Genomic DNA, 16,463 nt, shown 5'->3' on the forward strand with positions numbered 1-16,463 from the left:
TAGAAGGGCAACTGCTCAACTTTTCACTTCTTAGTAGTTTAATTAAAAATGTGACACACTGTCCCTTAAAAATTGTGCACAGAATACTGTGTAATGGAGACTCTTACTCAGAAATTATTGAAAAGCAGTTGAGACTCTCACTTTTTCATCAGATGCTTTCATCTTCAGTTAGGAATTAACTACATGATTTAAGATTAATACAAATGAAGTATTTACTATTTAATAAAAATTAATATCCTCATTTTTATTAAAGTTCATGTGTGTATGTGTTTGTCCATATGATGCTGTGATAATACAGATGTGACTGCATCCCCACTCCTGAGTATACACACATACATTTTAAGACCCTTTAGCCCCCTCTCTGACTTTCTGTCGTTCTTGAGGTTAGCCGTACTTGGAAGTCCTCCCAGATAGGCTCACCTTCGGTAATTCTAACTTTTTTCTACTCTGCCTATTCCTCCACTTACCTTCCCTGTCCCCAGCCACACAACTCCCACTGCACCCCATAGATACCTGTTTTATGCCCCCTCTGTCATATTGCGGTCTGATGTTCCTACAGCACCTGGGCATTCTGCTTTGTGCACATATGTGCATACGTCATACAACTCGTAAGGGATCAGAGTTAATCCCAAGTCCTTTCTGTTGCCTGCTGTGACTTCCCTGGGTTGCTGCATCTTACTGTGTCTTCTGTGGAGCTTACATGAATTACAGTTGCAAACATGCTCTGGGAAGACGTGTTTATTGTCATCCTAGGTTACTTTTACTTTGGTTGCCACCAATCTTAATTTTTTCTTCAAGCAGGTTTTTCCATCCTTTTCTTACTCTAGTCTGTACCAGCCGCTTCGGGTCTGACGCTTCCCAATTTTCCTTTTCTTCTAGGATGGTTCCTACTTGGCTGAGTTCCTGCTGGAGAAAGGCTACGAGGTGAGTGACTCAGTGAGGTACTGGGCAGTGTGATCACCAGGACGTGACGGCCTTGTGCTTCCTCTGCTGCAGTCCTCCTGTGTGTGTTTTCCATGGAAACTCTGATAACAAATCGGAACCTGGGGAAGATTGTACTGCTGGGCCTGAGGTCCTGCCAGCTCATTGTGCTGTTTATCTGCTGGTGAGCCCTGGCGGCTCAGCCGCTCTGCACGCCTCCCGCTTTCTCCTTTAGATAAAGCAGCAGCCTTTGCAAACCAAGCTGCAACATTACGAGGGTTAATTTATGATGTAATGTGTTACACAAAAAAGTTCCACTTACGGCGAAGTCACTTAATTCGGAAATTGCACAGAGCAATAAAAACCAAACTGATCTTTGGCAAGCTTGAATGAAAAATTTACACCTGGAGGTTTTTGCCTTCTAATGGGCAGCCATATATTTTATGGAAGCTGAAACTTTTAGATTTGTTGCCACTGTTGTCTTCATCATCTTTTTCTTTTTTCCATCAACATTTTGTCCTTTCCTTAACAAGATGCAGGGTTTTTTTCTTATATTAAATTTGATGCAGTTCAGTGTGTATACTGTGCTTTTTTAAGAACACTTTTCAGATATATGCATGTGTAAAAATTCATGCCCTACAGACACTAAAAACCCACACAGTGGTCCATATGTTCTAACCTGCTTTGCCTGGTCATTTTTATTAATAGCTTTGCCTTGTCTCTTTATTCTAGTTGTAGGGATAGTATATAAAAAATGTGCATTTGGGACAAATGGAAAAGCAACAGCAAGGATTTTGGTATCTACACACCAATGAGATTTAAAGAAATGAAAATTAATTTTTTTACCATAATTCAAAGTCTTATCTAATAGCTTTGACTTTCAGACTTTAAAAACTCACAGGTATGTGTGTAGCACCTTTTGTACTCTTATCTAACTTGCAATATCAAAATAAGACAAAAGTAATTATGAAAGTACATATAAGTATATTATAGTGTAGATTGCTATAATAATTGAAGATGTAAATGTATATTCTCCAGAGAGGAGAGTTTTAGAGTAGGTCATATATAGTTCAGCCATATGGGTTTTAGGAAATTTCAGGCTATACTAACCTTATAATGTTTTAATAAATATTAAAAAGAATGGCAGCAGGGCGTCTGTAGACTGCATTTCACCTGTGTGGGACCTGCTAGAGGGAGCCGGTTGCCAGTGGTGTAGTCGAGGCCTGAGTGAAGCAGAAGGAACTCGTTGCTCAGTGATGGTCTATATGTTCTAACATGCTTTGCCTGGTCAAAACAGCTGCGCAGTTTTGCAGAGGGAGGTGGTATGACAGCAGCAGCGCTCCAGCTGCATGGGTGTTGAGATCTACTTTGACATGGGCACAGAGGGCTGAGACTGGAGAGAGGTTGGTGGTAATAGGCAGTGTCCTTGTGGTCCTGAGGACAGGGCTTGGCCATGTGCTGTGATGACAGGTGGGGGAGGATTGCTGCAGTATAAGGTTCCAGTGAGGGCCGTAGAATGATTTAACCACAGGGTAACAAGGCAGTGTAAGGTAGTACAAATCTGTAGGGCTGACCTCTCTGAGCTCTTTTGAATCAGGTCTATCATTTGTCTCAGAAATAACTGGAAACAGCATAGTTTTAGGTAGCAAAGTGCAAAAGGGGATCAGATAACCTCTGTGAAGAAGAGGCTTGCTGCTCAGGCTGAGCTGTTTGTAGGAAAGAAGCAGATACTCTTTGACTGGCTAGTAGTGGAAAGGCCAACCCTCCATCAGGAGGGTGGGGAAGTCTGTACTGTTTGGAGGAGTGGCCTGCAGGAGGGCAGCGAGGTTGGTGGGGTAGTGGTGCCAGGGCAGAGTAAGCAAGAACAAACCCTTGGTGTAGAATTTGCACAGCACAGTCAACCACTCCTTTGCTCCTTCTCTACTTGAAAAAGCAAACAAAGAGTTTAGCTAGCCTTCAAGCAAAAACAGACGTTTGTGGATGGCTTTGAAAGGAATAGCATGTATTAAAAGATCAATAAGTAATGTTAATTACCTCGTATGGCCACACACATCTTTAGACTTCTGAAGGTTTGAGGCCTAACCATTTAAATGTGGCCCTTGAAATCTATATATTTGATCATGTTTGGAACAAACTCTTTAATGTGAACAAGTAAAGAACAGTCATCTCTTGGTATCTTTAGGGGATCAGTTCCAAGCTACCTCCCAATAACAAATTTACATATGACTGACATATATCTCCAATTATTTACAATAAATAAGACCATGTAAAAGCTACATAAATAGATATATTGTTCTGGGAGTAATGGTAAGAAAAAGTCTGTATATGTTCAGCATAGATGCAGCTAAAAATTTTTTTTTTCAATCTGGTTGAACCCATGGATACCAAGTCTATGTGTATGGAAGGCTGAATGTATTAATTTATCCCTGGTCCAGTTCTCAGTGAGAAACTCAAAATTATCGTTGTTACTGTTTCTTGTCTTGAATTTTACTTGGGATTAAACATTAAGAAAACATCAAGAAAATGTATTCAGCATTGTTCATTCTTTACTATACCTGCAGATGTCCTTTCATAGTGAAGAGAACAAATTATCAGCTATATGGAAAATTACCCTGTAAATACCTCACATACTTAATTCTGTGCCTCGCTGAAGTACAAAGGGCCATTCTTCTTTATACCCAGTTGCCCAGCACACAGAAGAGAGCTGGACCAGGAGTCCAGGCCACCTTAGCAAAGGAGCCCTGGGATTTGGGCCCTGGATGGCCTGAGTCTTAATCCTCCTCTGCAGTTGCTAGCTCTGTTCCCTTGAACAAGTCACTCAATTCCTCTAAGACTTAGTGTCCTTGTGGATAGATGAGGTGATGAGCACACTGTCTTCTGAGGTGGTCATGAGGATTAGGTGAGATGGCACTTGGAAAACACTTAGCCAGAGCAGCCGATGATGTGTAAGGGGCTTATTGCTGCAGGAATGATGGAGAGACAGTGTCTGATGCCAACAAGCCAGTGGACATAGATGGCATAGACGGCTCCTTGGCCAGACTCACATATTAGCACTACCAGGATGCAGCCATCAGGCACATAGTAGAGCTGTGTGTTCCTTCCCACCGTTAGGGATAAAGGAAAATCAACAAAAACGAACCTTTTTGTGGAAGCATATTCTAGTGTCCTGTACCTTCTTAGTACTGCTAATGGCAGAGAAGTGACAGTGTATCATCAGCAGTGTACCCTTTTGTCTGTTTACAGGGAAAAGCCAGAGAACAACAGACTTAAATTGAATGCTTTAAAACTGTACATTTATCTGGATATATAAGAAAAATTTGTATTAAGTAACTAAACAGTGAAGCCGCATGTTGGAATTTAAAATAAAGAATATATACGTTGTGAATTTCCTTTCTAGGAAAACAACCATGGCCACTTCCTTTGAGGTTCAGTAGAGAGGGAGAAATACAGGGATGCAAAGATTGATAGTTATCTCTGAGAGATTATTGTTAGGATATTGAGTTGCTACACTTTCTTGATCTACGAGAAACATTGAAATATTCCTTTCCTGGGTTGTTGGCTATTTTCTGGTTGTTGGCTACACAGAATCCTGTGTACCTTGATTTGAAAAAAGGCCGTGGTTTTCATGGATTCTGGTTGAAACTGTACTGAGTACCAGCAGGATTGAGCAAATTTACCCTTGAATACTGCTGCTTACTGGCTGGGTGATCTCAGGCAGTATTCTCAGCTAGAGTGGGATTCATAGTAGTATGGTTGCTATGAAGACGGAGTGATTTCATATCTATCAGAAATTGTCTGGCATATGGTTGTCGATGTGCAGATGTTAGCTGTTGATGTTGATGGTCCCTAGAGCCGTGATGGTGAACCTTGTAGAGCTTTCAGTGATAACAAATGGCCTGCTATGGTGAGTGCCATCGGTTCATCCCACTGACCTAGGTCATTTATATTTTTCAAAAGATGGGTGGCATTAACCATCCCTGGGAGGCATTGTTGCATCCAAGAAAAATCTACATACTAAAGAACTTTTTTCTTCATTATAATATATAATAAAACATTTCATTGTAATAATGTCTAATCTGACACTAGATTTTGCAGTCAAATCAACTTTGTTCAGACATGAAAAGAATGTGAAATTTTCCTCTTGATCACTTAGTTAACTGGCACGTGAAATTTGTTTGTCATAACACCCACATCCATTTATTTAAGATCTCAATTTTTCAGAATTATGTTCTGTTTGAAGTGCTGTAATTTAATAGTGATTCTGATTAAGTTTATATAAAGTCATTTAACTCATTTATCTTTTCAGTCTGGTTTCCAAACCTTCATCTCTTCTTTCTCCCCAAATCCTTATAAAAACAAACAAAAAAGCCCTTCCTACATCCTTTCTATAGAGAAAAAGCTGCTAATCTCAAATTCTTAACTAGATTACGCAGTTTGCACACATTTTGACTTGTCTTGAAGTCTGCATTTCCACCTGTCTCAACAGCAGACAGACTCAGCTTTCATAAGTTCTTAGAATAATACCTGCTGTCATGGATTAAGCATTTGGTAGCTCTTTATTTCCCTGTATATACATTCCAAATGTTGGGAGTTAGGGGAAATTAAAGCACTTTTTTTTTCATTAGGAACCCCCCCGCAAAGTAGTGAATTTAAGTGTGACATTGAAATCCTGTGTTACTTCTTTTTTTTTTTTTTTTACACTTGGAATTGAACTCAGGACCTTGTGCTTGCCAGGTAGGCACTTACGCCGCTGAGCTATATCCCCAGCCCTAGGTCCTGTGTTACTGATTTGCTGTAACTTTTTGCACAGAGTCCATCAAGATCATTAATATTTTTGTTGATGTCTTGTATGTTTATATGATATATATATTTTTCCGCTCTGGGGCTGTTAGAATGGGACTTACACAGAATTCAGTGATTAACAGAAGACAGTTTAAATAATAATACTATTATTATTTTCATTGTCAAAGGTAAATTGTTTTTAGAACATAGAAATTCCTCTCTATAAAATAAGACAAAGTACTTGTATTTGAGAAATCTATATTTCAGAAATAGCTTTGGTAGAAAACAAGTTTCCCATGTATAAGTTTATATATGAAATTGCTTTTTATTAAACAAAGTTGATTTTGTAGAGCAGTTCAACCCTAATACTGAATAAGAATTGAAAAGTTAGATTGAAGTAGAATAAATTCTAAGTTTACCATTACCGTTATTTTCTACACATCCAAATAAAGAAATGTCTGTGTATAGTCAAATCTCAATTTAATGTTTCCTAGATTTTAATATTTGCCTACTAAAATGTCAACCAAGTTTTCAGTGTTCCCTTCCTAAAATATTTTTATGTTTACTAACTTTTCTTGAGTTTCATTCTTTTGGAAAATAGTGTGGACGAGTGCTTTTCTCTTGGCCAAAGCAGCTAACCAACAGAATTGCTAATTGTGGGTGTGCTGTATCCTTTGCAGAAGTCAGTTTCTCATGTATGCCATATAAAATGATGATGACATTTCTTTCTATTTGAAAGAAAGCCTTATGTGCTTATAATTTCCCTCTTGCACTTGGAATATTTGACTCATGCCAAGGATTAATTTTGGTCTGAAATAGACAGAAAATGATTGAGGTAAAATATAGAAGTGTATTCAGCTGCAAATGAACCTACCCAACATTAGAAAGAACACTTCTAAAATAAGTCAAGGATTAAAACTACCACCAGTGGAACTGGAATGTGGGCAGCTGGTGACATAAGCTGGTGTTGGCATTGGCAGCACAAAGGGAGCAATCTTGACACAAGAAGGAAGTAGGACCAGGCCTGGATTAATTTCTCTTATACATCAGACCTAAACAGTTTTTTCTTCAGTATCAGGCAGGTATGCATTCCCTTTCCAGCCAGTTTCCTCACACTAATCATGACTCAGTTAAGATAAAAAGAAAAGTTTTTAAAATCCTCTTTTCATTTGCCTTTTCTTATATGTCTTAAATCCAGTAGTAGGTAAATCATGTTCCTAATCTATACAATTTAGCATCTGACTTTTCTGCACAGCTACATAATAGCAACTGTTCTCTGATTATATATGTGGTTCTAGAAATACACGTATTAATAGATGCAGCCTACAGGAGCTCTGAGGACTCTGGCAGGATGTGGAGGCCTTGTGCTCTGCATTAAACAGGCTGCCGAGCTGTTTTACAGATGCAGCCTCACGTGGTCTGTCTTCAGTTTCAAATTGAAGAGATATTTTTGTCAACAGTAGAGCTGTAAGTGTGTATTTGGGGAAGGAGACATTTGAATATCTACAACTAAGCATGAAATTACATAATTATCTAATTACTTTAGTTGAGATTGGCAGTGAAAACATGAGGGAAAGATGGAAGTGAGGTCGTAGAAGCTGGCTGGCAGTGGATACAGAGTCGGCAAGCAGCAGAAATATTTCTAATGTTTAAAGATAGTATTTATAAGTAATATTTATATTTTTTCACAAAGTCAGACATTAGCAGAAGAACTTCTGAGTTGTTTATTAACCCTCACTGTACATTTATAATTAACTTTTATCTTTCCACACATAAAACACAGGTTCATGGAATTGTACGGCGATCCAGTTCATTTAATACAGGTCGAATTGAACATCTGTATAAGAATCCCCAGGCTCATATTGAAGGAAGTAAGTGATTTTATTTTTCTAAAATTTCTTTCTACAACTTCCTATGTTCAGATAGGATATTTTCAAATGTCATATTTCCTTAGAGCCCATCACGTCACGGTTATTTACCCATGAATTACTGCCTTGACTACAACCTGTGTTTTGTGAAAATCTTTGTTGTTGCTTGCTGCCCTAGGCCATAGTGTCATCTTGGTTTTTCTATTAGAAGGATATTGGGTGGGTGGTTTGAGGAACCAAACGAAGATAGGCCTTTGATCATCTTTTTCCAGGTGTCCCTGTCCCCTCAAGTAAGAGCGGGTCCATATTGAAGGAGAACTCCTTTCCTTTTTACTTTTTGTCTGATATACTCAAGTTAAATGGACTTTGCACATTTAATTAATTTTTAAAATTATTTGTGAAGACAGGTCCAAAACCCAGTGGCAATCAAAACTATATTAATATTGTTTTATAGCTCATTGTTGGAATTTTCAGTCATTTTGTTGTTTTTGCTAATAAATTTGCCTGTGTATATCTGTGTGGTTCCCATTAGCATGCAGCGTTTTCTCCTTTGATTCCATAGCAACTGCTGAGCTTATTAGGGAGACCATTTTGTACACAGGGAATGGAGACAGAGAGAGGTTGTGACTTTACCAGGTACATACCAGGCAGAAGGCAAACTTTGACTAGGACATGGGATTTGTAACTCCAAGGTCAGCCTGCATTACCTAGCCATGTTTTCTGGCCAGCAAGGACAGTACAGTCAGTTTGTGAACCAGAAGTGATTTTGTATCTACCTCCAGCCCTGACTGTTTGAAAGTTCGGTAGTTTAGGTAGTGATATCAGGAAAGTGATTGAGTTGTCCACAGGAAGGGCTCTCCACCTTAATGTCTATGTTTGTAAGTGCATCTTTCTTTAAGATTATTGTAGATTGAATATCCCTCATCCAAAATACTTAGAAGCAGAAGTTCTTTGGATTTTGGATTTTTCAGAGTTTGGAATATTTGCATATATATAATGAGATGTCTTGGGGATAGGACCCAAGTCCAAATAGGAAATTCACTAGTATCTCATATACTTTATATATCACCCAATGATAATTTTTATAATATTTTAAATAATTTTGTGGATTTGAAACAGTTTCATTGTGTGAAAATTTCCACTTATCATATCAGCACGTCTTAAAAGTTTCAAATTTTGGAGCATTTCAAATATTGAATTTTCAGATTAGAGATACTTACTCTGTATATTATTGTGCAAATTTCAGAACACTACTGCCATTGCATCTAGATATAAATTAGCATTTTATAAAAATAGTGAAGTGATCAAGTTAGCAAATTATTCATCTGTATATCTCAAATTCTTACATTCATTCAATCAGTGTGAGGAGCAGCTTGGACCTCAGAGGTGATGGTTGGACCTAGGAGGTGATGATGGGCTAGCTCTATTTTAATCAGTAATGTTGCTGCGTTAGGCATATCACAGGCAATTTAAAGATTGATCTTCACGATGTACCTATACATCACTGGGAGAAAACTACCTGAACAAAGGTATCAAATATAGAGCCATCTTTGCTATCATTTAGTGTATGTTCCCGATTTCTTTGGAGGGTAAGCACATTCTTCCAAGGTTTTACTTGTCTCACTCTTACTCTTATATAACACATCTTAAAACTACTGGGAGCTCTGAGGTTAATTGTAAAACATGTCATATTATGGTTTTTAAGCAAGTTTGTCTGTGTTTACCACTACAAATCCTTTGCAGACATAGGCAGCATAGATAAATATCTTTCTATGCTGCAGTTTCTTTAACATTGACAGTTACACTCTGCTGTTCTCCTCAGATACAACATTTTCATTTTGACCTGGTTTTCTTACTTTCATGATATACATTTCAATTTTGATATTGTAAAAGATCAGATTCTGTTGTTTTCCTCTGTCTAATGGCTTGTTTCTGAACCCTGCAGACATGAAGCTGCACTATGGTGATCTCACTGACAGTACCTGCCTTGTGAAGATAATCAATGAAGTGAAACCCACGGAGATCTACAACCTCGGTGCCCAGAGCCATGTCAAAGTAAGCCGTTTCCGTCACGATCTCCCTGGCTGTGTTCCTGCTGTGCTCTGCATTTTGCTGTGTTTGCCACTTCTCAGTTCAGTAGCACAACTGCTGGTCCCATCGTTAGTATTAGCTTGGCTGCTCATCCTAATAGAAATGCTGATTTTTTTAAAGGTGTGATCTCTTGTTATTGAATAGTGTAATAAAATGTTACTGTTAACATTGAAATAGTAGTTTTCATTTATTTTGGGTTGTTCACTGTAGTTGTGAGTCACAGTTCGATGTATTTTATCCATTTAGAATCACATTGTGAATGAAACATTTTGTTAAAATGTTGGAAGATGTAACTCATTAGACTTTATTTTAAAATTAATATTTATTAGTGGTTATATGACAGGCTAAGAGAGTAATGTTTTTGGAGTCAAACTAATATGTTAAAATTAATTGAACTCACTTCCTATGAGTGGTAGAAATCACTGGACGCCATGCTCAGTGCCCTTCTGCTCAGTGTGAGGCACTGTACATGCTCGGATTCTTGGGGGCTCTGCTCACGTTCTTCTAGTTGTTCTCTCTGGACTGAATTGCAGTAAACCTGAGTTGCTCATCCCAGGCTTCAAAGGACCTGCTTGACTCAGATTTTTGTGCCAGGGTCCTGGTGCTCCCGTAGGGGAGTGGAAGCAGAAGCCAGGGGTGATGTGAGTTCTGTTTAGATGTGTACTCAATCACGATGCTTCATGGAACTTAGAAATGAAAGCATATAACTAAGTTTTTTAAAAAGACAGTCTAAAACTGCTTGTTTTGCTGTTTAATGAACAAAGATGGGGAAATATTTACAATGATTTGATATATATCTTTGTACCCCTTATTTGCACAGAATATAGCCAAGATGAGTGTGTTCTGTGCCTCTGTTAGTTTATTTTGTATTTTTTTGTCTTTTTGAGACAGGGTCTCACTATGGGCTTGAACTCACTTCGTAGCCCAGGCTGGCCTTGAATTCGCAGTGATCTTCCTGTCTTAGCTTCCCCAGTGCTGGGATTACAGGCATGAGCCCCCATACCTGGCGAGTCTGTTAGTGTAAAAAAGAAATTGTAATTGTAATGTGTTATCAAGTAATTGGTAACACATTTTAAAATTTAGTATCAATCTGCCTAATACATTTCCCAGTAACGTAGGAACACCATATCAGTCATAAAGATATTTCTTACTTGCTTCTGCTCTAGGAAAGAAAGCCACCCATCCTGTTTTTGGTGCTGGGTTTTGGTAATCATATGCTATACCACTGAGGTATATTCTCAGCCCTTTTCCCTTTCTTAATCTGTAAGGATGTATTACTACCAAGTTTAAAGTTTGGTCTATAAAAAAGTTTCAAGGTCTCTAGGTTCTAGTAGTTAGTATTTCCTACCTGATTCTCAGTGTGTTTTCCCATTTTGTGCTTGAGAGATTATTAACTCTCTTTACTGCACAGAAGCAGTGACTCTTTATCATTCCAGGAATGAAGACTTTATTTTTCCCCAGTAGAGGCAGTCAGTCTATCTTCTACATTGTTATTCATCTGGCTGTTTCTTGCCCTTCATGACCAGATGAGAGTGTCTTTCAGACCGTGCAGAGTGTTTTGGAACCAGTGCTCTGTTACTCAATTTCCCTAAGATTAAGAAGTTTCCTTCGTGATCAAGATAGCTTATCACCTCCAAAAGCTATAAACCAGAATAGCAGGAAGATGCAGGAAGTTTTAGAAGTTTATTTATGGAAAGCCCCCCTAGCTGGGTGTGGTGGTTCACCCCTGTAATCCCAGAAATCTGGGAAGCTGAAGGAGGAGAAATGCAAGTTTGATCCCTGCCTGGGCAGTTTAGCAATTTAGCAAGACTCTGTCTCATGAAAGAGGAGGGCTGGGGACACAGCTCAGTGTGAAGGCCCTGGCTTCATTCTTCCATTTAAGAGGGTGGGGAGAAGACAGCAAGCCAGCCAGCCTTTGCCGTGTCATTTTAGTGTCAAGTCAGTCGATTCTTTTCTTTCTCCAAAACGCATTTATAGTTCAAAAAAACATACAGTATTTTCCTTAGTTGCAGTGAACATAATAGTGTTTTGTTATTATCCTAAAGTGGTGATAACCTAAAGGAATGATATACCTTTAGGGTGATATATCTAAAGGAACAGAAAGAGTAGGAAAGTGAGTTGATTCCTTCTAAGTTGCTATGTTTATGACTTTACCTTTTGTTTTTTTTTCTTTTTTTAATACTTTGGCTGTTTTTCCTAAAGGTCAGTTCATTGGCAGGAATGATGCTCAATTAAGAATTCTGATTTGTAAGGCTACTTAATCCTTGGGCAAGTATTTGTAAAGTGCATAAGTGATACAGGTATCATGCATGGTGTAGTGAAGGATAAGGTATATAAAATCCATTCATGCTGGGGAGGGTTCCTGTTGTAGAGGGTCACTTGAGGCACATGCTAGAGGCCGCCGTGGAGTCCTCAAGTGTGTAGTGGAGGGTGAAAGAGGACTTCCATCTGAGGGGATTAAGAAGAGTTGGCTCTGGTTCTGGTCTTTAAGTATAGGGTGAGCATTTACAGAGAAGTGGGAAATGGATAGATGAAATGGAAGTAATAACGCCAAGAGTTAGAATTGAGAAAATGCAGGACATGTGTGTAGTATGATGAGCACTGGGTTATGAGTTGAGCAGAAAGAATGCTGAGAAGAAATGTGAGGTTGGGCAGAATAGGACCCTGGAATACCTCTGGGCAGCCTGGGGGCAGTGCTATATTCAGACAGGGGTCTTAAAGATCACTGTCTTCTAGACTTCTTGTGATACTGGTGAAGACGTAGGAAGCCATCACATGATGATGGTAGCAATAGAAGCCAAGGCAAGAGGATGCAATAGGATGCCCAGTAGGGCTGACTTTTCTGCCCCACTCAGTGTGGTCATCGGAGCAGAAAGAAAGCTGTAGTGCTCAGGGCACCAGACAGTGCATAGGAAACCATTGTAAGGTGTTTTACTTGAACATTTAGGTGATGCAGGTCATAAGATAGTTTAAACTATGCCGTGTTTTGCATGCGTGTTGAAGTACAAAGATGTCTCCTGCCTCCCAGATTCCTTGAGTTGCCAGGTAGTGGCTGCAGAAAGAGGGACAGGAGCCTGAAGACCGAACCTTGGGAACATGCCGAAGGTTGGAGGATGGGAGGGGGAGAGTAGGTTTCCTAGAAGGAAGCGGGAGACAAGAGGCAATGGAGAAGTTGCGAGGATGAGTCTCGCGGGGAGAGAACCAGGAAGAGGTCACGGGGTTTGGCAGTGAGACCAGAGGTAATTTGTGATTTTTAAACAGGGCATTTTTGTAGTGGGGCAGAAAGGAGTTAGCCAGATCACAGGGGTTTAGACGTGGGGTTAGAGACAGGAACAGAAATTGGTGGGTTCTTTTCTAGATGTGTCCTGGTGGGAGACAGACTCCGACAGACAAGCTTTCATCAGTATTCCCAGTAGGTTTCCAGAGACTCTGACTCCTTAGACCTAGGGTGATACCTGCATTAGTTAGCTTTGAAAACTTGGCTTTCTAGGATATGTGTGGATGCGGATGGCCCACTCTGAGAACAGAGTTGCTGTAGTGTCTCATGTTTCTTGGTTTGACCATGTAGAGTATGTGCCTTAAATGCATTCTTTTTAGGTGTTCTTCCTTCAATGTGTCAGCTGTTGAGTTTATTGTCAAATAGTCTTGTTACTCACTGATTAACGACTATAAGAGCTATTACAGCCCACAATTCCATTGCAGTGAGGAGTGGTGAGAGTGAAAGTGCCTGAAGAGAATCTGATATCCTTTATACCAAAACTGCTCACACACAGAAATTTCTTCTTTTCAGGCAGCTTATTGTCTGTAAGACTAAGTACTTCTCCTTTACTCATACTATTTTAGAGAAATAGTATGAGTGCAAGCCATGGATAGCATGCTTTTTGAAATCCCGTGTTTTATACCTCTGTTTAGGACAGCTTGACCTGTGGGCCTGGGGAAGGGATGGGATGAAGACTCTGGGGTGCTGACTGCCATAGCAGAAGAGGTGTGCTCTTCTGCTTCTGACCAGTCCAGGCTCTGCATTTGGGCTTTCAGTTGTCTGCCTGTTTTCCTAATTGCTTGTTAGGGGATCACACTGGGAAATACATATTTTATTCCTTATAATCAATTTCTTTGTATTAATAACCTCTGTCATATTTATTGTATTCATAGACAACATTTTTAAAAATGAAAATGTTCTCTCTGGAGATGAAATGCTTGCAACAAGATTAATTAAAATAAATGTCTTATTGTTTGGTGTTCTTTTGAAGGAAGTTTCTAATATTAGCTCATTTTGTACTTAATTTTGAATCCGTGACTTGTAGACTGGGCATTGTTTGTGTTGGCTTCTCTTTGTGCGGAATAAAGTCTTCTATCACTCTCACTTCCAGTTAATTTGATGTGGGCTATGGTATGCTAAAAGTAAGGAAAATAAAATAATAGGAAGTTGGTCTGGTTTCCTGTAGGAAACCAATGAAGATGAAATTGGGTCTTGGAATAAACCCACAGTAGTCTGGGAAATACTGACTGAAGACATTTTTCTGAATCATAAACAGAAAAATTATGACTCATGAAGTAGGTCATTGAAAGGCTGATTTGATCTTCTGTGGGAGAAAGTGAGAGATGACTGAAATGTACTAGTTATTAAAAGCAGTTAAACCTAGCATGATGACATCATCCAAGTAGGAACAAATTATCCAGTGGAGTCCTGACCATTTTAGTGGAGAAAATCTCCGAGAAACCTTCTTTTTGAGGTTATGGGTTTTTTTTCCTGTGTACATAACAGTGTTCCTTATCTGCTTAACATTCATTACTGTCATGTTTTTGGATTTGCCCACAGTTCTTGCAGCTTCTTTGGTAATATTATTCTCCTCCATGGTGTTGGAGGTCTTTCCACAGTGAATCTCCTCTAGTACAATCCGTGTTCATCTTACAATGTAGTGGTGGAGTTGCTTTGATTTTTTTTCAAAGAAAATGAAAAGTATGCAATAGTGGACTATTAGAGCTGGAAAGAACTTTAGAAATAATTTATTTTTATTTTTACAAATGAGTCACCTGCTCAAAGACAAGTGAGCTAATCTAGAATTTGTAATAAGTCTTTATAACTTATAATTTATTTAAAAACCAATCAGGAAAATGATTATCTCTACTGGTGATAATACTGATTAAAAATAATCCTCACCTTAAGTGCCATCTTCCCCCACATCTGTGAGTTTTTTCTTGAGCTCATTTCCCTCATATGTTCAGTGGAAAAGGGAAGTCAGTCACTCTTTTTAAGTTGGTGTTGAGGAAGAGCCTCAAATCCTTCTCAGTGTTAAAGACCACTATTATGTCTTTCTTTAAAATTCTCTTACTCAGCATGACTGACTCCATATTTTCACTCCTTCTCTAAAACTCCAGTTTTCTTTATTACTTTTCCTTTTAGGTCTTTGTGAATCCCATGTTACTTTTTTTCTAGCAGAGCCAGGAGGCCTGAGCGGTGGGCATGTGAGCCAGGGCCAGCTCAGTGGCGGAGAGCTGAGATCCCAGTCTTCAGACCCCACCAGCAAAGTGTGACTGTAGGGTCCTCAGAGTGGGGAGCCCCAGTGTGCTGCATAGGCAGCCCCAGGCTCCGGACACTGCTCGTGTGCATAGTACCGGCACCCAGTTAGCATCAGGGGTGGGGTGAGTGAGAAGAGTCTGTCCAGGAAGGGAGTTGGGAATGAAAACAGGCATGGGAATTAGACTGGTGGGTCCTGGGAAAGGGCCTGAGTGATTTAATTAGCCCAGTTAAAGAACTGTCCTCTCCAGTGGCTTTTTCCTGAAGGTTCTGAGTTGACGTTTATAGCTTGATAGCTAACCCTATATTCATCCGCAGGAAGCCGGAAACTCTTGGGGCTTGTATCGGGGGGAGGGGAGCCAGTGACTAAATGCAGTGGGAGAATTGTGTTGTGGTGGGGAAGGGCAGGTGCCTATGGCTGAACATCTGGTTAGTGCCTGACTGACCCAATTATAGAACAAAATAAAATTGCAACAGCGCGGCTCTTTACTGTGTAATTACAGCAGGGGTAAGGGGCGGCCTAGTAAAAACCTAGAGCAAACAGCAGAGAGGGACTGTACTCCTCAGTTCTTACTCACTCATTTGTTTATTTTGGACTCTGGGAGCCTGGCAGGGAGGTGTGAGCCAAGCAGGAAAGTGAGGAATAGGTCGGGAACATAGCTATTGCTGTTACAGGAACATCCTTAAACCTGAGTCCGGGCCTGGCCTCTGCTGGCTCACACAGTTGCGTGGTACCGTTCATTTTGTCACCATGTGTGAACGCGGCCATCTACCTCTCCACACTGGGGCTGCCTCTCAGCAGGCACTGTGCCTATAGGATGCGTGTGAGGATAGGGATAGACGACTGCCAGGGGATGGGAGGCAGGAATGTTCTCATGAGTACCAGTGCAGCTCTTAGGTCAAGGTTACCCATTGAGAATTTCTGGGACACGTTCTAAAACTTTACATCTAGGGCTACTCAAGGTTACCCATTGAGAATTTCTGGGACACGTTCTGAAACTTTACATCCAGGGCTACTGTCTCCATCTCCACTCCTGGAGACCGAGCCTTGGAGTTTACCTGGCTTTCAAATCCTGACCATATCACACACTGGCTCTAGGACTTTGGCAAGACCCTCAGCTTTTCTAAGCCTCAGTTTTTCCCCATATGCATTGAGCACTTAGTTTAGGTTTTAGTCCCTACAACATGATTCTGCCAATGGTCCCGTGCACTTGGACTTGACTGAATAGTAGAGTTAGAACACAGGGGTCGAAACCTTTTCTAATTGAAAGAAATGTGATGTG

General features: G+C 39.9%; 1 protein-coding gene across 1 annotated transcript in view; it reads left to right on the forward strand.

The window, feature by feature from the left end:
- The window catches only part of Gmds (GDP-mannose 4,6-dehydratase), a 429,050-nt gene that overhangs the window by 11,508 nt on the left and 401,079 nt on the right, over positions 1-16,463 (forward strand). Inside the window, exons 2-4 of the mRNA XM_013521779.1 lie at positions 880-924; positions 7,487-7,574; positions 9,517-9,626. Coding sequence (XP_013377233.1) covers positions 880-924; positions 7,487-7,574; positions 9,517-9,626 — 243 coding nt within the window. The remainder of the gene's footprint in view (positions 1-879; positions 925-7,486; positions 7,575-9,516; positions 9,627-16,463) is intronic.

The sequence above is a fragment of the Chinchilla lanigera genome, unplaced genomic scaffold (genome assembly GCF_000276665.1).
Source record: "Chinchilla lanigera isolate Chin_1 unplaced genomic scaffold, ChiLan1.0 scaffold00064, whole genome shotgun sequence".
Classification (NCBI taxonomy): Eukaryota; Metazoa; Chordata; class Mammalia; order Rodentia; family Chinchillidae; genus Chinchilla; species Chinchilla lanigera.